Below are 21,936 nucleotides of genomic sequence, written 5' to 3' on the forward strand. Positions count from 1 at the left end.
GAGCCTGGCAGGCTACAGTGCATGGGGTTGCAAAGAGACGGACACAACTGAGCAACTGAACATGCACACGATCAGATACCTGAATGGAAAATATTTTTTCATGTTATATGGTTTGTCTTTTCATTTTCTTAACAATGTCCTTTGAAGCACAGGTTTTAATTTAATAATGTTGTTTTTATTTTGTCACATGTGCTTTTGGTGTGTATCTGAGACATGACCAATCACCTAATCTAAGGTCATCAGAAATTTCTCCTATAAGTGTTTCTAAGAGTTTCGTACTTTTACCTCTTACAGTTAGGTCTTTGATTCATTTTGACTTAATATTTGTATATGGTAGGAGGTAAGAGTTCACATTTATTCTTTTGCATAAGGATATCTAGGGGTCCTGGCACTATTTGTTGAAAAGAATACCTTGTTCCCATTGAGCTGTCTTGGTAGCGTTGTCAAAATCAATTGACTGTAAATGTGAGAGTTTATTTCTGGACTCTCAGTTATCCGCATGTCTAAATTATTAGCCTTACCACACTATTTTTATTGTTTCATAGTAAGTTTTGAAACTGGGAACTGTGAGTACTCCAAGTTTGTAGCTCTTTTTCAAGATTTCTTAGCTGTTTTGGGTCCTTTGCATTTCCATGAATTTTAGGATCAGCTTTCCTGTTTCTTTAAAAAGGTAGCTGGGAGTACAAATGTATTTCTAAAACAATAAAGTTATTAATCTTAATAGCTATCCTTCCTATGAAACTACTAAGTCACTTTCTTAAATTTTGTATGCTGCTGCTGCTGCTGCTAAGTCACTTCAGTCGTGTCTGACTCTGTGTGACCCCATAGACCGCGGCCCACCAGGCTCCTCTGTCCCTGGGATTCTCCAGGCAAGAATACTGGAGAGGGTTGCCACTTCCTTCTCGAATGCATGCATGCTAAGTTGCTTCAGTCGTGTCTGACTCCGTGTGACCCTATGGACAGCAGCCCACCAGACTCCTCTGACCACGGAATTCTCTAGGCAAGAATACTGGAGTAGGTTGCCATTTCTTTCTCCTAAATTTTGTATCAGCTCAGTTCAGTCGCTCAGTCATGTCCGACTCTTTGTGACCCCATGAATCTCAGCACACCAGGCTTCCCTGTCCATCACCAACTCCCGGAATTTACCCAAACTCATGTCCATCGAGTCGGTGATGCCATCCAGCCATCTCATCCTCTGTCGTCCCCTTCTCCTCCTGCCCCCAATCCTTCCCAGCATCAACATCAGTCCTTCCAATGAACACCTAGGGCTGATCTCCTTTAGGATGGACTGGTTGGGTCTCCTTGCAGTCCAAGGGACTCTCAAGAGTCTTCTCCAACACCACAGTTCAAAATAGATTTATACTAAATAAAATTACTATAATGGCTTAGAAGTTACAAAGAAATTGCATTTAGTGTGAGTGGCTCAGCAAATGCTTTCTGAAGCAGAGTACAAAATATAATTAACATTTTAACACACACGGGAGGACATTATTTAAATAGATGAGCACAGAAACAGTGCTCCATAGACAGTGCTAGCACACAAAACAGAAACAGACTCTCAGACATAGAGAACAGACTTGCGGTTGCCAAGGGGGTGGAGGAGTAGGGGAGGAGCAAAGGGGAGGGGTGGATTAGGGGTAGCAAACTATTATATACAGGATGGATAAACAACAAGGTCTTACCGTACAGCACAGGGAATTATATTCAATACCCTGTGATAAACTGTAATGAAAAAGAATATGAAAAAGAATGTATGCATATGTATAACTGAGGCACTTTGCTGTATACCTGAAAATAACATGACATTGAAAATCAACTATACTTCAATTTAAAGCAAAAGCTGGAAATGTTGGATTAAATGCAGTTCCACAGGTCACAGCTATCAGATTTCACAGCGTGTTGATAAGGCTAATAAGAGTGGTCAAATGGCCAGATGGAGATATGGCAGACTTTCCAGGACAGCAGCCAAGCTGTATCTAGACAGCCTCCAGGCAGCTGGGACAAAATTATGATAATAAGTCAACAATACAGAGCAGGTATTTTCACTTTGTCTTTCACGTGAGTGGGCACAGGGTAGGACTGTCAGGCGGAAAAGTGCTTGAAAGGCTATTGCCTGGAAGAGCCTGGGACCTAGATGGCTCCCAGGCAAGTTCAAAGGCAGGGCTCAAGGGCTGAAGACACCAGCCTGCCTTGAGATCTACTTCTAAAACACAGGTCCACATCTTGATGTGTGCCATGTTAAGTATGTGGATCCACGTGCTAGAAGGGTCTGGGCTCACCCCTTCTAGTATCAGCCACTGAAAATGCAAAGACAAGAGTAGGAAGTTACACTCCCCCATTTCATACCACCATATAATCTGTCATCAAGCATTTCATTAATCACACAAAACTCCAAGTCACTTGCAACTTAATTTACCACTAATCAGTATCAAGATAACTGAGAAAAAGAAAACTCCTGCTCAAAAGCACAGGAGTCCAGAGGCAGGAAAGCCTCACCAGAAATGCTCGCTTTTCTGCCTGTCTTTTGAACTGATATCACCTTTTGCAAAATAAAAATCATGGTGACAGAAATCTTGCAAACACACACTCAGTTTCTCCCCAAAATAGCTGCATTCTTTTATTTGGTGATTCAATACATTTTTAATTCCAATAGTCACCACATAACCTAGGCACAAGATTCAGCATTGTACAAGCGAAGGATTTGACTGATTTTCTTTTCAATTACTAAAGAGTACAATAAGTGAATTGATTAAAGGATATACTTCTGTACATAAAAATATTCATGTATTTATACAAGTGTATGGAACAGAGTTTAAAGATAATCTAACTAGAACATCACAATAAATAGGATGTGTTCCTATAGGACAGCCGAGCATGCTTTGTCAGAGGCTGTCAAGTCTCTTATTCTCAAGGTGCTTTATGATCTTCTGAGCTGGGCTCACATTTCCCTAAATAAGGGTTAGAGGTTAGTAATGCCTGGACCTGGATGCCTCTGGGGGTATTCTGCTTTTTACTTCCATCTCAGTAAGAGGAGTTGAAGGCATGATTATTTATTTTCCAAGCGTCTTTGCAAATTACCAAATTCTATCCATTTCCCAATTAATATTTGAAAAAGCAGATTGATCTAAGCTCTAGCACCATACAAGAAGGAAATACATGTATTTTTGTCAGAGCAATAATATTTTATATCATCTTTGTCCCTCTGGCTATAACAATTCTGTTTAGAAAATTTTACCAAACTAAAAATAGTTGATCTAGGTTGTCATAAAAAAGAATATTAAATACCTTTGGTAAAAATAGATATATTTAACAAGATTAGAAAAGCAAACAGTTATAATGTCAAAAGGAGACTATAAAAAATGTACACAATAAAACAAATAAACCAACTTATAAAGTGAAGATAAAGCCACTCTTCCTCTCAGGTTTGTCTGTTCCAAACCATGCATGGAGGTCTCTTCTTCTAAATGGTAGAAATCTGATTAAGAAATATGGAAAATCCAGTCTCTCCTATCAGCATGACAAGTTTAATTCATGGCAACACAGTTCCTTTTTAAAACCCATGTTGGTAGAACTTAGAACACTCTTATACATGTGACTAGAAGAAACACTCCGAGATTTCTGTGATTTTAGCCCCAGAGCATGGGGCTTAGAGTTAAGTAAGGCGACAGAACCAGGGGCTCACAGGCAGTGTTTCCTGTGCTGACAGGAACCTAGGCCACATCCAGACAAGAGACACAATGCAGCCGAGGGCGCTCATAGGGACTTTGCAACTAACTAGAAATCTACAAGGTTCATTCCTTTTCCCGGCGAGGACGTTCCTCTTGTCGTGGGGCTTCCTCTCCAAAGGGCCGTTGCACAACCCCTAATTCTGCCTGCTGTCTCCTCTCTCAGAACACGCTGTAAATCCTAAAGATGAAAGGGCCCTGGAGCCAACAGCCGGGACTGTGGATGGAGATAAGGCACAAGTTCTGTCGCAGAGGCAGCCCTGAGCCACCGCGAGGCATTATCCCCCAGGGTTCCCCCTGCACACGCAGTCACACTCCTCATGGTGCTCGAGGGCCACGTCTGTGAGGGACTTATGCAGCCCCCGGACGCCTGTCTTGGGTCTCAACTGAAGGACCTGAAAGGGAACAATGGAAATCACCTTTAAAATCAGGCCACGTCTGCAACTTGTGGTTTCATGGACAGGAACGATTTCCGAACAGAATCTCGGGGCCCAGCAATGACTTAACACATTTTAATTTCTACTCCTGAAGGCATTATGAACATATTCCCCCACCCTTCAAAGAAATCACAAATGATTCTCATCTTTTCATGAAAGGAAAGACCTTTTAATACCAACAATTAGGAAGGAGGCTGCTCAGAATAAATAGACTTGGGGTTGCCAAGGGAGAGAGAGACAGGTGAGGGAACGGATTGGGACTTTGGGATTAGCAGATGTGAACCAGAATATATAGAGTGGATAAACAACAATGTCCTACTGTATTGCATAGGGAACTATAATCAATATCTTGTTATAAACCATAATGGAAAAGAATATGAAAAATAATATATATGTATATGTATCACTGAGTCACTTTGCCATACAGTAGAAATTAACACAACATTGGAAATCAACTATACTTCAATAAAATAAATTTTTTAAAAAGAATAGTCCTTAAATTGAAAGAGTCACTATGTCCTCTTTCCCTTATGCATCTAACCGTAATCAGAGGGAATTTCACCTTCTTTAGGTGTTTTGGAAACCACTATTGAACAATTCGTTTTTTCTGTTTGTTGTTTTCTTTCATTAATTTATTCACATGCTTAGCAAATATTTATTCTTGGGGCATGGCAGGAAAGGACTGCAATGCTGTGAAAAGAAACCCGACCCGTCTGCAGCTGAATCTGCTCAATTATGCTGCTCATTAATGCGCTTGGCTACACGTCAAGTCCTCTGTAAACTTGAGGAGATGGATTAGATGTACTTCGTCGACAACAGCTCCATCACAGTTAACTTTCTGTAGCTGGGTCCTACTGTGCCATGTACAGTTGGCAAGAATAACAGGAATGCCTCTACCAAATGAAGTTATTTGCAGTTTGGATGGTTGAGATTTTTAACCAGAAATACAGCAAAACAGACACTGATACTAAACACACCCTTTCAAACTGTGACGAAAGGATACAGCTATGTATTCTATATGCGATTATCTGACATATTTGATAAGAACTAACTACTCAACGTGTTACATTTTAGGTCTTATAACAGAAATGATACAAAGTTTTAGAAATTATGTGGCTTTGGCTTATGAACAGAGCATAGAATAATGTGAAGTTGTGTAGTTTGCTCTCTGAGTCTGACACATATAACTTTGCAGAGCAACTTCTAAAAGATACCATTCTGGAAAAATTCATTAATCCAAAATGGCACAAATCAGGTTTTACAGGGGCTTCCTGGTTGCTCAGTGGTAAAGAACCTACCTGCTAATGCAGGAGACTCGGGTCTGGGAAGATCCCCTGGAGAAGGAAATGGCAACCCTCTCCAGTATTCTTGCCTGGATAATCCCATGGACAGAGGAGCCTGGCAGGTTACAGTTCATGGGGTCGCAAAGAGGTGGATATGACTTAGTAACTAAACAACAGCAACAACTGGTTTTATGACTGTTTTACTTAAATATTTAAAAATGAAAAACAAAGAATCGTCCTCCCTTTGGAGTATCTGGTCATATCAAAGGTTAATTAGATGACATTTTTTTGAATGCTTACTGGGTACCAGGCGATCTAATAGTTTTCACATACTTTAACTCACTAGAATTCTATGAAATAATTTATAATTATTAGCCCTATTTTACACATGAGTGAACAGAAGCTTAGAGAGAATGACTGACACACTCACTATCTGTTCTTCTGCCAAATGGGAATGATTACAATGATAGATAATAATTTCACCAAGACCCAGAATATTACTAGTCATATACTCTACTTTTTAGTAACTTTCTTCCTAGAGAGATAAACTGCAAAGTCTTATGATAGCTATGAAAAATAGTAAACTTATGAAAAATAGTAAACTTTTAAAGTAGATTTTCTATGATATTTACAATTCTAGAGTGAAAATTATTCAGACTGTTATTTTCATGTGAAACTTAATCCAATGAGATGAATACAGTATATGTGTTGGTACTGATCTCCCACTTTTGACCAACATAAGGTGGCATCAAAACCAACTACTCATAAGATGCTGGCACTATGCCTTATCATCACTCTCGACAAATGGCTTCTGGAATCAGGTCAGGTGGATAGATACATTGCAATATTGGCAATGTCTTTAATTCCTGCGTCCACTTATATACATTCTCCCAGTTGGCAGGGGAAAGAATGACCATGAATGGTAAGGGTTAGTAAGACCCCCATATACAGTTCTGACAGTCTACTTTACACCAGGCTGCAACCCAACAATCCTTCCTCCCTCTGCAGAGCTTACACAAGATGCAGTCACCACATAATTGCCCCCTCTCCACCCCATCTTCATCCACCCATGCCTGTGGATATTCACAAAAGCAAAAGAATCTCATAATGTTCCAAGGGTGTTCAGGTCTTGAATGTGGTGCAGGTTTAATTAGTGTTTTCCCTCTTAATTCCCTTTGAAAGTTTGGACTTTGGAAGACACAGAGAGACCTGGAAAATGACTAGCTGGTCCCAGATAATGTTAAAAAGGGTTACTGGTCTTTAGTACATGGGTTATGATACAGGAAAGAAATGAGGTAGAAGCATAACTCACAATGGTGTTGAGAAAGAGATTCAAACTACAATTTTGACTGTGTGAAGAAACAATGCAAGGAAATGCTAAAACTAGAGACTGCGGAGAGAACAGATCAGGCCAGAAAGACCCATCAAGGAACAATGGACGTGTACTGTTGTCCCAAATTCCGGGTCGCACAGAACCTTGGGTGATGGGACACATTACTAGAGTAAGGCAATTGAGTGGCATAATTATTTCCCCCCGGAAAAACAGATCTACACAAGAAAAGTCTATGTTTTACGAAAAATGAAACTAGATGTATGAAGATATAAACAACATGAAGCCCATTAGGGTGATTAAGAATGGGGGAAAGGAGCGATATGTTTGTCAGAATATCTTATGTATGTTTTTGCCAGAAAGAAAATATCCTATCTCTGGGAAAAATTCATTAAGTCTTTATTGATTAGTTGCCATAATCAAAGAATAATGCTAGACAAGGTGCAAGGGGCAGAAATAAAGCCAAGTGAAAGCGTTAGTCACTCAGTCGCGTCCAACTCTTTGCAAACCCACAGACTGTAGCCCACCAAGCTCCACTGTCCAGGCAAGCATACTGGAGTAGGCAACCATTCCCTTCTCCAGGAGATCTTCCTGACCCAGGGATTAAACCCGGCTCGCCTGCATTGCAGGCAGATTCTTTACTGTCTGAGTCACCAGGGAAAGCTGAGTGAGACAACCGCCAGTCTATATGGAGGGCTTGAAATGTGCCAGACCTCATTCTAGGTATTTGTAAGCATCAGCTCCTTGAGTCCTCATAATCAGGCGTGAAGGCTTACAGCTCACATCACAGACAAAGAAATTGAGGGGCCAGGGATTAAGTAATTAGCTCAAAGTCACACAGCCTTGGATTCCCTGCACTTGAGCCCTGCATTGTAATGGGATCTTTATTATTAGTTCTCAATTTGGGAGAAACAAATACAAAGTAATAACAGTTCTCTAACAGAAATATCTTTCAAGTTGCACACATGCAGGAGGACGAACTACAGTTATGCTGGGATTGACAGGAAACTAAAAAGCAATTCAAGAAAGTTACAACATCTAGGTTTACACATACCTAAAACCCCTGTCTTGCTTTTCTGAAAATTTGTTTTTTGGAGACAGGGAAATTAAGAAAACATTTTTTGTTTTTGGCTAAAATGGCTTCAAATAAAGAATATCTGGTTTTAGATACAAAAGCAATAAAAATCTAATTTGATAATATTTTATCAAAATATAACATTATGTTACATTTTATGATATTTTTAAGTTTGTGTGAATATCCAATGAAAATGCTAAAGGAAGCCAAAAGAGGGACTTATTTAGTTATATTTGTAGTGACACAAATAAATACACTTCAGCTTAATATGTAGGCAAGCTGCATAAAAGAGCTCGATGAAAGACATAAAATATAAAACTTCTAAGCTCTGTCTTTGCTTCTGCTTTGTCCATGAAGTAGAATAATCTTTAAACTGAAAACTGGACCAGGGATCATCAAAAAGAATGAAAGCCTTCACTTTAAATAAGTCTCTAGATCTTGATTAATGGTATTCAATAACAATGATTTTAGAAATGTTATAAGTTACGTTTTTGAAAAAGTTCATTTATTTAGAAGTAATACTAAATTTACTAGCCTCAGAATATACAAAGTATATGGCTGAGAAAAACTTAGGGCTCAGGAACTATGAATCACACCAAACAAATAATCTTTTTTCATAGGCTAATTTGATTGCTAAAAAAATAATATCAAAGAAAATTTTATAATTCCAACAAAACATTGAAAAAATTAAGATAGGATTAGGTTGGCAATATCTGTGAGAAATGTGGAATTGGTAACCATATAATTATATCTGTGCACATACACATTAGAGATACTTGTGGCAAACGTACTCCATGATCTTATAACTAGATAAACAGCCACAGTTGTAAGTGTGGCCATATAGGTAATGCATATACTCAACCCCATCTGAAGGCTGGAGAGGATGAATCAATGCCCTTCTGAAGAGCAGTAGTGCAGAAGCTCTGCCCATGGCCTTTCCCCACAGAAGAATTTTACCTGAGACTTTGAAACAGATATTGCACACTCTGTGGCAACTTTCTGGATAACTCTGAAACTAATGGTATTTGAAAAGAAATTTACAAGTATAGGATAGAGGAGGATCCTCTTGATCTGAGGACTGATTCAGCCGCTCTAAAGCCCGACATGGACTCAGCATCTGATAAGCTTGTTTAGAAAAGCTCATAAGACTTCTCTGGCTTTTATAGCTCTTCACAAGTTGGGTCATAAAACCAAGACTTGTCGGCTAAATCAGGTCCCCAAATACACTTTCCTTAGTAAGTACCTGCTTTAGAAAGTTCAAAACTGAATAATTTTAGGTGGGAAAAGAGTCACTCCAGTTTATCTCCTACTTTAATCACATCCTTTTACATTATATTAATCAACTCTAATATCAGCCTACCTTTGAGGCATTTTGACTTTGACATGTTTTAGAACAGTACCCTATGGGCCACTCCCCCGCCCCATGTCCTCTGCTTGTCTTTTGTCTATAGAAAAACTATTCAAATAATAAATTTAATAGGAGAAGTGAGAAAATGCAGAAAGGAAAACAGTCAAGTAAGACAAAATAATAATAGTTTAGTCATTAAACAAAGTCAAGGACCTTTAGAGTTCTTCCTCAAGGGCTATAGATAGTATCCTGAGCCATATCCTTTGAGCTGTTTTCCAGACACCAGGTATAAGAACTTAACTATATGCTCCCTACAAGCATAAGCATATAGACTCTAGAGCAGTTGGAACCAGAAGGTTGATGATGTTGACTTCTGATGACCTTACCACCAACCAATTAGAAGAAAGTTCATGAGCTGAAATCATTTCCCTTACCCTGTCTTTAAAAACCTTTTCCTTAAGGCCTTTAGGAGTTCAAGCCTTTTAAACACTAACTACCTGGACTCCTGGCTTAGTACCTATAATAAACATTGTATTTCTTTCACTACAAGCTGGGTCAACAGACTGACTTTACTGCTCGGGAGGGCAAGCAACCCAAGTTTGGTTCAGTAACAGAACTGCCATGTGAAGGGTTTTTTCTCAACTAAATTCCCAGTTCTCAGAGTAGCAACAAAGCCATCCCCTGGGCAGAGTGGGACTGGGGTTCCTCCTGAAACAGGAGTGGAGAGTGTTGCTAGCACAAGGGTCTCTAGATGTATGTGGAATATGAGAGCAAGCAGTCCTACTTATTTTGCAGACTGCCAATTTTGGATATTATCTTCTAAAAACTGTCATCTAATAACTGTCAGAGAATAAAACCATTAGGAAAAATCAATCCTAGTTTGCACTTATGCAGGTTAAATGTCCTGATGATAGTTACAGCAAGTTAATAATAGACCTAGTGTAGAAACAGGGATCTTCTCTTCTGGAATTCAGTGCTTTTTTCCCATTTAGTCAACTGCCAACACAATACCAGGGAAGAGCTGGATAGCCCTGTCACACGAGTGGAGTTGATGGATTACCCAACAAATGTGGGTTTTGCTGGTGTCTTCATACATAAGAAAAATCATTTCATTTATTAAGTGCATATTTATTTTGTTCCATTCTTTCATTTAGCAGAAAAAAATAAAAACAAATGAAGCTATATTGAAATGAAGTTAGGAGGCAGACTTTGGTTTGGTTTTGTAAAAATTAAAGTTTGTAAAACATGTTTTGTAAAGACTGAAGTTGAGCCATCAAAAAGGGATTGCTTCCTGATGTGTGAAAGCTATGTGCTGCTGCAGAGGGTGGTGGGGGGTATAACTGTGGATAATAAGAATTTTAAATGTTTAAGCTCTAACATTACCAAAGCTCTGAAAACCAAAAATTACTAATATTTCCTATTGTATTTTCCTTAATTCCATAGGATAAAGACATAGAAGGATGAAGAATCCATAGAAGGTTTAACAAATTATTTGGGGCCACATGAATAATAGGAAGACACAATATAAATGATGAATAATAGGAAGTATAATTATGAATATGCTCTTGGGATTTATGTGTTAGCATTGTCCCAAATGGAAAAATAAATATCAAAGATCTATTTTCTCCAAAATAGACCATAATTTACCTCCAAGTTTGTCTTTAAAATATTTTCCCTTGATATTTTGAAAAGGTGAAAATTTCATCCATTTTTCCCCATCCAGAAGAACATATTGTGTTTTTTCTATGAGAGAGGAAAAAGTCCCCTGATCACTCGTGATTGTCCACTTGGAGGACAAGCTGTCCAAATCCTTCCTGTCTGGCTTTCTGAGTTCAAGGTTCTAATTTTTAAAAGTAATAAATAAAAACAGGAACTCTTCTGTAAACCTTGGTTTGGTTTTGTTTGGTTTCGCTGAAGATGACTCTCCTTTAAAACAACAAGCCTTCTCTGATGCACTGCTTTATGATATTCTGGGACACGGTTCCCAAACCCCCAACTCAAAAGACCAGGAAAGGCAAGGACGTCCGTACCTCGTGATACTTCTTGGTGACCTTGCTGGGGACACACTGGCATTCGCTGCAGCTGTGCAGGCAGCATGCGCAGTTCCCGCCGCAGCGCTTCACCAGGAGGCAGCCAGGCCAGAAGATGGTGTCGGTCCTCTTCAGCTCCTCCCGGACGGACACGGAGAAGTTGCGGGGCGTGCAGCTGTAGAGCCGCACCTCCTCCTTAAGCAGGTTCAGGTCCACCACTGCGGGGCACATGGGGAGCCAAGAGGGGGTGAGCGCTGAGCCTGATGTACTTCACTCAGCTCTTTTTTATCTCACACAGAAATCTATCTCATGAACCACTCCCTTACCAAGAACCCTAATTATTTAACCAGGTCTTAGGGTGATGCAGCTTGTGAGCTGGACTTTCTATTTTATGGCAAACAGAGCTTACTTGTGACCCAGGGATGGTTGAAGAGGTGGCACTGTGCAGAGTTGAGGATGGAGCCAACAGAAACAATTAAGAGCTAAACATAGGGAACTTTACAGGAAAAATGGGGCTACGTCTTCTAACCTCTGGAAACAAAGCAAACACGGGACACACTGGAGGGAAGAATAAAACGAATGCTTGGATAAAAAAAATAAATCCAATTTTTAGAAGGATGACAAGCTCACGCAATGAATGAAGAATGAAGTTTAGAAACTTGCCGGCAGAACTTTACAAGCATCATAGAATGTGGAAAGGAATGAAGAAAACGAGTTTTTGAAGACAGCTGAGTGGACCAGGAGTGAAAAAGAAGACACCTTTTAAAAGAGCAGGAGTTGTTGGAAAGCATTGCTTCTGGCGTGTTGATTAGTTTATGGACTTGGAAATTTAGTTTAACTGGACTCCTTCAGATTTCTTGTCTCCTTTTAATGGATGGAAGTAATGTCTAATTTATAACTATTGTCTCCATTCTTTTAGTAACTTGGTTAACTATGTTGGGCTTTATTCTTTAGAATATCTACTTATGAAGAGCAAAAAAATGTCCTTTTGTTAATTGTTGCAGTAAATTCTGAAAGAACCATTGCTTTTAACTACAAGATGACATTGCCTCAGTTAAATTGTATCAAAATAACATGTCACGTTCAGTATGAACTTATATATAAAATATGAAGTAGTTGATAATTACTAGGATAAGCATTTCTAAAATGATCTTAATTTCTACTTTAAGGGTTTGCCTTTTCCCCTAGAAATATTCAAATAAAAGCAATTCCAATAAAATTGAAGTTTTGACTAATATATAATTCATCAGAGCTTTTTTCCGACAGTTCAGTTCAGTTCAGTCGCTTAGTCGTATCTGACTCTTTGCGACTCCATGAACCGCAGCACGCCAGGCCTCCCTGTCCATCACCAACTCCTGGAGTTTACCCAAACTCACGTCCATTGAGTCGGTGATGCCATCTAAACATTTCATCCTCTGTCGTCCCCTTTTCCTCCTGCCTTCAATCTTTCCCAACATCAGGGTCTTTTCAAATGAGTCAGCTCTTCGCATCAGGTGGCCAAAATATTGGAGCTTCAGCTTCAACATCAGTCCTTCCAATGAATATTCAGGACTGATTTCCTTTAGGATGGACTGGCTGGATCTCCTTGCAGTCCAAGGGACTCTCAAGTCTTCTTCAACACCACAGTTCAAAAGCATCAATTCTTCGGCGCTCAGCTTTCTTTATAGTCCAACTCTCACATCCATACATGACTACTGGAAAAACTATAGCCTTGACTATGACGGAACTTTGTTGGCAAAGGAATCTCGCTGCTTTTTAATATGCTGTCTAGGTTGGTCACAACTTTTCTTCCAAGGAGTAAGTGTCTTTTAATTTCATGACTGCAGTCACAATCTGCAGTGATTTTGGAGACCAAAACAATAAAGTCTGCCACTGTTTCCACTGTTTCCCCATCTATCTGCCATGAAGTGATGGGACTAGATACCATGATCTTAGTTTTCTGAATGTTGAGCTTAAGCCAACTTTCTCACTCTCCTCTTTCACTTTCATCAAGAGGCTCTTTAGTTCCTCTTCACTTTCTGCCATAAGGGTGGTGTCATCTGCATATCTGAGGTTATTGATATTTCTCTTGGCAATCTTGATTCCAGCTTGTGTTTCTTCCAGCCTAGCGTTTCTCATGATGTACTCTGCATAGAAGTTAAATAAGCAGGGTGACAATATTCAGCCTTGACGTACTCCTTTTCCTATTTGGAACCAGTCTGTTGTTCCATGTCCAGTTCTAACTGCTGCTTCCTGACCTGCATACAGGTTTCTCAAGAGGCAGTTCAGGTGGTCTGGTATTCCCATCTCTTTCAGAATTTTCCACAGTTTATTGTGATCCACACAGTCAAAGGCTTTGGCATAGTCAATAAAGCAGAAATAGATGTTTTTCTGGAACTCTCTTGCTTTTTTGATGATTCAGCCAATGTTGGCAATTTGATCTCTGGTTCCTCTGCCTTTTCTAAAACCAGCTTGAACATCTGGAAGTTTACAGTTCACGTACTGCTGAAGCCTGGCTTGGAGAATTTTGAGCATTACTTTACTAGCATGTGAGATGAGTGCAATTGTGCGGTAGTTTGAGCATTCTTTGGCATTGCCTTTCTTTGGGATTGGAACGAAAACTGACCTTTTCCGGTCCTGTGGCCACTGATGAGTTTTCAAAATTTGCTGGCATATTGAGTGCAGCACTTTCACAGCATCATCTTTCAGGATTTTAAATAGCTCAACTGGAATTCCATCACCTCCACTAGCTTTGTTCGTAGTGATGCTTTCTAAGGCCCACTTGACTTCACATTCCAGAATGTCTGGCTCTAGGTGAGTGATCACACCATCGTGATTATCTGGGTCATGAAGATCTTTTTTGTACAGTTCTTCTGTGTATTCTTGCCACCTCTTCTTAATATCTTCTGCTTCTGTTAGGTCCATACCATTTCTGTCCTTTATCGAGCCTATCTTTGAATGAAATGTTCCTTTGGTATCTCTAATTTTCTTGACGAGATCTCTAGTCTTTCCCTATCTGTTGTTTTCCTCTATTTCTTTGCAATGATCGCTGAGGAAGGCTTTCCTATCTCTCCTTGCTATTCTTTGGAACTCTGCATTCAGATGGGAATATCTTTCCTTTTCTCCTTTGCTTTTCGCTTCTCTTCTCTTCCCAGCTATCTGTAAGGCCTCATCAGACAGCCATTTTACTTTTTTGCATTTGTTATATAAAAATTTAGGAACATTATCTAAAATATAAGAGATATGTTAAATATATTTTCATTAATACTGACAACATTATAAATTATTTTCTGGCCAAAGTTAACTTCAGATAATCAGTTTTAAAAATTAACTGACTAATATTTGAAAATATTTAAAAAATGACAAGGTAAGTAAGATCAAATGTTTGCTTTCTTTAGCTATGTTATACTTGTGTATGTGGTCAAGTTTTTCTAAAATGTCAAAAGAAGTCAAGGTAAGTATTTTTAAGAAACACATACAAGATTCTGTATATGCAATTGGAAATTATAAACACATGTAAACTATACAGTTGACTAAAATTGGTCAAGAACAGGGAAACACCAAGGAAATGCCAATTTAATAGGTTCATTTCAGCCTCATTCAGCAAAAAAATTATTTTTTCCAATTCAACAGAAAAATTACTCTTTTATTTGAGTATCTAAAGATTGCCCTTTCATCTGAAAAATGATTCTTTGAAAGTAAAACCTTTAAATATTTAAGAGGAAATGAATTCATTCTTTTAAGTGCCATTAAAGACCAACTTAGTTCTAATGAAATTAATGAGATAATTAGGTTAAGTGATGTCACCTGTTTTATCTGATTTCATTTTGCTCAACAGTCTATGTACATACTGCTCTTTAACTGTCAAAGCTGTATAGGAGCGTCTTTGAATCTTTTCTCTAGAAGTTAATATCTAGGCAAGGAGCAAGAAAACCTAAAACAGACACACACATACAAAAGCCAGTTGCCAAAGTTTTTAATGCTTATTTAAGATTTATACTTCTTTAGAATGTGAATGAAGCTCTTAGCTTTCAAAGGATATTCATCTACCTCAAAGAGTTTTAAACATACTATTTCATGCAACTAGAAAATGAGACTGTATATGTTCCCTTTAAAATGTTTACTTAACCACAATAAAAGGTTAGATGGATTTCCCAAGTGAACGAAGTTATGATACCTGCTACAATGTGAAAATTTAAACAGACTTTCAACTTAGCTTCCACTCATCTATCATGTTTGACACAAAAGTCAAAAGCCCTTTTTAAGTACTAGTTAAGCCTGACTTAAAAAAAATGAGTTTTTCTTTTCTGTAGTAGGAAGATATGAATGAATACACTGAATTGGAGGAAGAAAGGGAAAATAAACGGAAAGGCATGAATGCAGTCTACTCTGGGCTAAAGAAGGACTTTAAATTTAGCATATGTTATTTGAAATTTGTGCTTCCTACTGCTAGGACTTCAAACTCATCTAAACTTCATTAAAATAAGTCACGTGACTATAATTGGTGTCACAAATTCATCAAATATTGTGCAGAGCACCTAGGCAAAAAAAAAAAAGGAAGAAAAACAGAGAGAGAGAAAGATCATGCATCAACACACACTTTTGTGTAACTTTACTATTATGAAGTTTCCCTTTACAAAATATTTGTAAAGTAAACTTAGCCTTCAGATGCTTTATTTTCTTTTTGTGACTACTAAGACGATGCATGCATTAGCCTGTCTTTCTAAAGAATGAAGATGTGAAGCTTGTCATCAATGAATACTGTTTTTCTAACACCTACTTTCTTGTTCAGATTCATAAATATTGCAAGTTTTACTAAAAAGGATAACACTGGTGAAAAAAGAAAGAAAAAAAAAAAACATGATCACATTTTACTTTGTCAGTGTTCATTCTTTTAAGACATTCAGCCCAAGGAAATTCTATGACTGTATTGCAATCTGAGGGTGGTCTTTCTAAGATGAATGTGCTAACACTGTGATATGTTTATTCTACGGAAAATCTCTTTCGATGTCTAATTAGAAGCTTTTAAACGTTTTACTCCTCGTTCCTTTGTAGAGAGACTCGGGAGGGGAGTTGGTTTTGTCTACATAGATGTTATCCCACACCTGCATTTTAGTTTATGTAAAGTTCCAAAAATATACACTGCTTTTCTCACACTTACCGTATGCTTAAAAAGTTAATAGATTTGGCAAACTGCAAAGGGCTTCAATTTGGAAAGTGTTAAATGAATATTTGAAAGATCTGGTTCAGTGCTGGGTCTTTTAAATACACCCTAGCCTCTGGCCAAATCATCACTGAGCGCCACACGGAGAGATACAGGCACATGGGCATGGCTGGAGGGGAGATTTGCAGGCTCCCATCCCAAGAACAGCTGTCAAAAAACTCGATCTGAGCTCAGAACCCAGCTGACTCTCTCTGCTTCTTACAGATCCACTCGATAATCTACTCCAAATTTGCTAACAAAGGCTATATTCAGGGGTGTTGCAGCCAGCCTTGCAAATCTCCATCTTCCTGTTCCTGAGCAGGAGGGAAGGGAAGTGTTGGTGAGTTATTCATCAAGATCACATCTTATAAATATGTAACAGCTTTCAGGATCTGGACAAGATTCGGCTGCCTCTGGACAAGATTTACAATATTGCTGAGAGGAAACTGGGGCTGCTGGCCCAGCAGAATACCATGCTGGGCAAGTCTCAACAGGATCTGCTGAGATGGAAGGTCCTGATCAGAAGGGCTGCAGCTCTGAGCAGGAAAGGGTGGGAATAGAGTTTCTTTCTGAAGAACACATCTGATGCAATCTGCCCCTGTGAGTTGCTCGAATTAACTGAATATTCTGCTTTCTATAGACATTCTACAGACTGTTCTTCCATTCTGTAAAAGACCCTAGGTAGATTTTAAAGTATCTGACAGACTGAAACAGATTTTCTGACGGTGTTATAATTAGCCAGTTGCATTTTCATTTGTGTCTGACAGTGATGCTTTCCAATGTTAGTGTTATTAGGAAAGTTAGCGGACCTTAGAGCAAATTCCGTTACCATTATTTCCAATTTCTCGACCATGTGGAATTAAGTTTAATTATCAACACTTTCACACTTGGAAGGAGATATGCTTATATAGTCAAAAGTGATCATTTCAAACATATTTATACGGAGAAAGAATCATCATGGTGTGAGTTCCTTTAGAGCATTATTTTCTTACAGTGATTCCTATCTTGGAAACTACTAGGTTTGTTTTCTGGGGAGCCATGGTTATTTTTCACAGTATTTAGAAAAGTTTTTAGGCTTAGGAAATGGAAATGGATATAATTCTGATTCAGGGTACATGCTAGACAAAGATTTTAATATAGCTTTCCCCTTTTCTAGCCCCAAACTTGGCTCAGCAGCTATGACAATCTCTGCTGAATCTCGAATTTAATATACACCAAATATTAAGTCTGAATAAGCAACAATTCCTGTGAAATATAACAGAGGACTTCATCAACATGATATTTTTGAATTAAAGAAATAACTGGCATTTTCAGCAAAAGCATCTCTTTAAATCTCCCATACCCAGTCAGAAGAGCCTCCTTTTATGTGCATTCTTATTTAATATGTAAATATGCTCAAATATTAAGAAAATTGAGTATTTAACTTTATCAAGGAAAAATTTTAAACTCTACTCATTAGAAGGTATGGCAGAAGAATCCGAAACATGAGCTGCTAAGAAAATTAGATGAGAGAGCTGACGAGAGGGCTTACCTCTGGATTTTCTTCCAAACATGAAATTCTTGCCCAGCAGTTGCAAAGAAGTGGGCCTGTAGAGATCTTCTAAGTCTAACTGCCATCTGTCTGGTTCAAGATACCGAATGAGGTCTTCCAAGGTACTAAAGGCAGTGACGGCATTATTCAGGAGGTCCAGTGGCAAGGCTGAGGCAGGCAGCGAGGACGGACTCGCGGTTTCTGTGAGCTGCTGAAAGCAAAATGAAGCCCATGTCAGGTGGTTGTTTTAAAAATGACAATGTGTTCCCTCTGGACTCAGGCACAGGGTTAGGTAGTGAGACTATGGCTGAAAACACAGGGAAGTGAAATTGTATTCAACCTCACTGACCAGTAATAATTGATACTTTGCAAAGACTTCACATAGAAGAACTTGGACAGAGTTTCTGTGGAAGAAGATTTTCAATGGGGAAGACATCCACTTTTGTTAACACAAACCATGGTGGGTGTGGGTACCTGTTGTTACACAGAACAGATGATGCCTCTGTGGTCCAGTTATGGACTTAACAATGGAAGCCGTAAAAGAGTTTATCAATTTTTTCTTTTGTTTTCCACTTTTCATCTTCCTCATTCTGGGAAATCACCTGGTGGTTTTATTAATGATTGTCAGAGGAATTAAAATTTTAATACAAAGTAATTCATCTATGAAGAATATGAATAAATTGTACGTGAAGCACTTTTGATATTGGAGAAGAACTTGTTAATCAAGATAGGAAACATCCAAACCATAAAACAGAGCTTTGATAAATTTGCCTAAAATTTTTAAATAAGCAGAGTTAAAATATAGACACTGGGAGAATACCTTGGCAAACCATGTACCTGCCACAGGGTAGAGTATAGAGAAAAAAAACAAACAAACTTAACAGAAAATGGGCAAATTCCAGACAAGAAGCTTGAATGGCCTCTAGACATATGAAATTATGCTATAATTCATTAGTAATTAGAGAAATGCAAAACAAAGTGAAATATTTCATATACACAAAATAGATACTATTTCACTTATAAAAGATAGGTGAGCATTTAAAAGAAAGGATTGCCAAGGATGTGGGTGAATTGAAATTTCTCTGCTCTGCCTGCAGAAGTGAGTATTAATTGGTACCATTGTAGTTGATGTAACTGATGTGCACAGGATACTAGAGTTGAAGGTGGATATATCCCATGTCCCTATAATTCACTTTTGAGGTTATATCCTTTTATTTGTGTACATGAAGTATGTGTGCAGGAATATCAGTGTTGAAAAGGAGAAAATCAAAACAACCTAAAATGCTCAGGTATAGAAAAATGGATTAAAATACACCATTTTAAATGACAAGCACCAAAAGAAGGCAATAATTTCAGGAAAAGTTCAAAGTAACATCCCCTTCCCCAGTTTTTAAAGTGGACTAAGGGTGAGGTGTGGTAGACCAGAACTGAAATCAAAACAGACAAAATAAATACAGGAACAAATGCTCCACCTAATTTTTAAAATTTATTTATTTACTTACAGAGGAAGGAAAAGGAATAATATGAAATAGAGCATTTACACTGACTAATGTTTATTACAGTAAAATTCATAATAACAAAAAGTTGGTAACAATCTAGACTTACGATAGTGGAATAGTTAATAACTCTGCACTCATGATCTGAAATAGTGGGGCAGGCACTAAAAATGAGGTTCTCTAGTAAGATGCAGAAGCAATCTAAGTGTCCATTGCCAGATGAATGGATAAAGAAGATGTGGTACACGTATACAATGGAATATTACTCAGCCATAAAAAGAACAAAATACTGTTCTCTGCAGCAACATGGATGAACCTAGAGGCTGTTATACTAAGTGAAATAAGTCAGAGAAAGATAAATGCCATATGATATCATTCATACATGGAATCTAAAAATTGATACAAATGAACTTATTTACAAAACAGAAATAGACTTACAGACATAGAAACAAACTTATGGTTACCAAAGAGGGTGAAGGATAAATTAGGAGTTTAGGATTAACAGATACATGTTAGTATATATAAACTAGATAAACAATAAGGACCTACTACTGTATAGCACAGGGAACTATACTCAATATCCTGCAACAGAAAAGACTATTGATATGTACATATATGTGTATGTATACACACACACACATACACACACACACACACACACACACACATATAAAACTTACTTTACTGTATACTAGAAACTGGCATAACATTGTAAATCAAGCATACTGCAATAAAAATGCAGTCCTCTAGAATTTTTTATTAAGAAATAAATGTCTAAAATGTAGTAAATGATAAGTAATCCAAGCTCTTTAAACTTAGCATTATTTTACCATGATTTCAACCCACATACTTTGAAACAAAACAAAAAATCAAAAGTGCCTAAAATGTCAAGAGTATTCATCTACAGTTTTAATGAGAACAGGTGATTTTCATTTTCTTCCTTATAACTGTGTATTTTAAGCATTTTCTATAATAAGTATGGGTTCTTTCTGGAGATCAGGTAAAAATGATAACATTTGCTGTAATTAAAAAAAAACACTATCATATCAGCTCTTCCTTTTCATCTTCATTACTCAGGGCTTGGGCAGAAGCTGAAAACCATGGACTATATTTAGGAGCCTGTAAATCTGTCTCCTTGTCTTCAATCTTCCCTTATTCCTTTTATGCTATGCTGCATAACCCTGGGTTAATCTACCTAAAATAAGCTATCGCCGATCACGGGATGAATCTGGACAAATGCCTAGAGTGATTTCTCATCTGGAGGATAACATCCAAATTCCTTACCCTGTACTCAGGAGCCTCACCACCTGACCCTCACTCACCTTTCCCATCTAATCCTCCACTCATCAAAGACAAGCACATTTTGTCCCAATCAATCTAGTCTCCTTACTGACTGCGGCACATGTCATATTCCTGACCTTGACCTGTACCCTTGCTAATGCTGCTGCCCTGCTCCCGTGAGCACAACTCTGTCTTGTGATCTGCACAATAAATCTTGACCATTTATAACAGCCTTCCTCGAAACCCAACTCATCCATGAAAGCTTCTCCAGTAACACAGCCATTGCTGCCCTAAATACTGCAACTGTGTTAATCTGGAAAAGACCCCCTCTCTGGACTATCCTGTGGACACAGGGGTTGAAAAGCAGAAGCTCCACTGTCACTCGGAAACAAGGACATCCGTTCTCTGGGGCAGACCAGCCTCTGTTGGGACTTGTAGCTTCGTGGGTCCAGAGCCCCTCTTGCCTGTGGTGGTGGTGGTAGTGGGTTTATAAAGGCTGATCAGTAGAAATGAATGTGGCAGTTTAGGTCAACCCTGATTTCATTCTTATTTTAAAGGTCTACTTTCAGGAGTGTCAAACTTCTGGCTAAACTATTAGCACTAAGATGTTTTCCATTATTATAACCAACTTTTAAGAGTAAAAACCAAATTTGATATATTCCTCTTTACTACCAGAATTTTTTAATTGTCTAAGAAATGAAAAATTGCTTTGACAGAGTACTATTGTGATTTATATATAAATAAGCAATTATCTAGTAAAAGTGTTCATTACTAGGTTAACCAATTTGTTTAATGTTGATGTAGTTTATAATGTGAAAAATTTGATGCCATGTTTTTGAAAAATTTCAAACTATCAGCCAAAATGCGTATTACTCAAAGAATAACTGAGCTATGACTCATGACTATGATGAAACAAATCAATTGTGTCAATCTACACACAGAGAATAAATGTATAGAAAGCTGACACAAATGTATCAATGTATTATTCATTAAAGTGTCAGGTTATGGATGTATATTTTAGGCAGGATTCGGAGAAGGCAATGGCACCCCACTCCAGTACTCTTGCCTGGAGAATCCCATGGACGGAAGAGCCTGGTAGGCTGCAGTCCATGGGGTCGCTAAGAGTCAGACACGACTGAGTGACTTCACTTTCATTTTTCACTTTCATGCACTGGAGAAGGAAATGGCAACCCACTCCAGTGTTCTTGCCTGGAGAAT

At 38.2% G+C, this 21,936-nt stretch overlaps 1 protein-coding gene across 3 annotated transcripts in view; it reads right to left on the bottom strand.

Annotated features, from left to right (window-relative positions):
- Nucleotides 1-2,591: 2,591 nt before the first annotated feature.
- PDGFC (platelet derived growth factor C) overlaps nucleotides 2,592-21,936 on the bottom strand; it is a 244,814-nt gene continuing 225,469 nt past the window's right edge. The window contains exons 4-7 of one of the 3 annotated variants that reach the window (XM_081538000.1): nucleotides 17,942-18,149; nucleotides 11,229-11,446; nucleotides 5,461-5,560; nucleotides 2,592-4,120 (exon numbers count right to left, since the gene is read on the bottom strand). In XM_081538000.1, coding sequence (XP_081394126.1) covers nucleotides 4,077-4,120; nucleotides 5,461-5,560; nucleotides 11,229-11,446; nucleotides 17,942-18,149 — 570 coding nt within the window. In that variant the 3' untranslated portion in view covers nucleotides 2,592-4,076. Of the gene's footprint in view, nucleotides 4,121-5,460; nucleotides 5,561-11,228; nucleotides 11,447-17,941; nucleotides 18,153-21,936 lie in introns of all 3 variants that reach the window. The other 2 variants (XM_081538001.1, XM_081538002.1) reach the window with 2 other exon arrangements.

The sequence above is a fragment of the Giraffa tippelskirchi genome, chromosome 11 (genome assembly GCF_054371585.1).
Source record: "Giraffa tippelskirchi isolate mGirTip1 chromosome 11, T2T-mGirTip1v1.2.pri, whole genome shotgun sequence".
Lineage (NCBI taxonomy): Eukaryota > Metazoa > Chordata > Mammalia > Artiodactyla > Giraffidae > Giraffa > Giraffa tippelskirchi.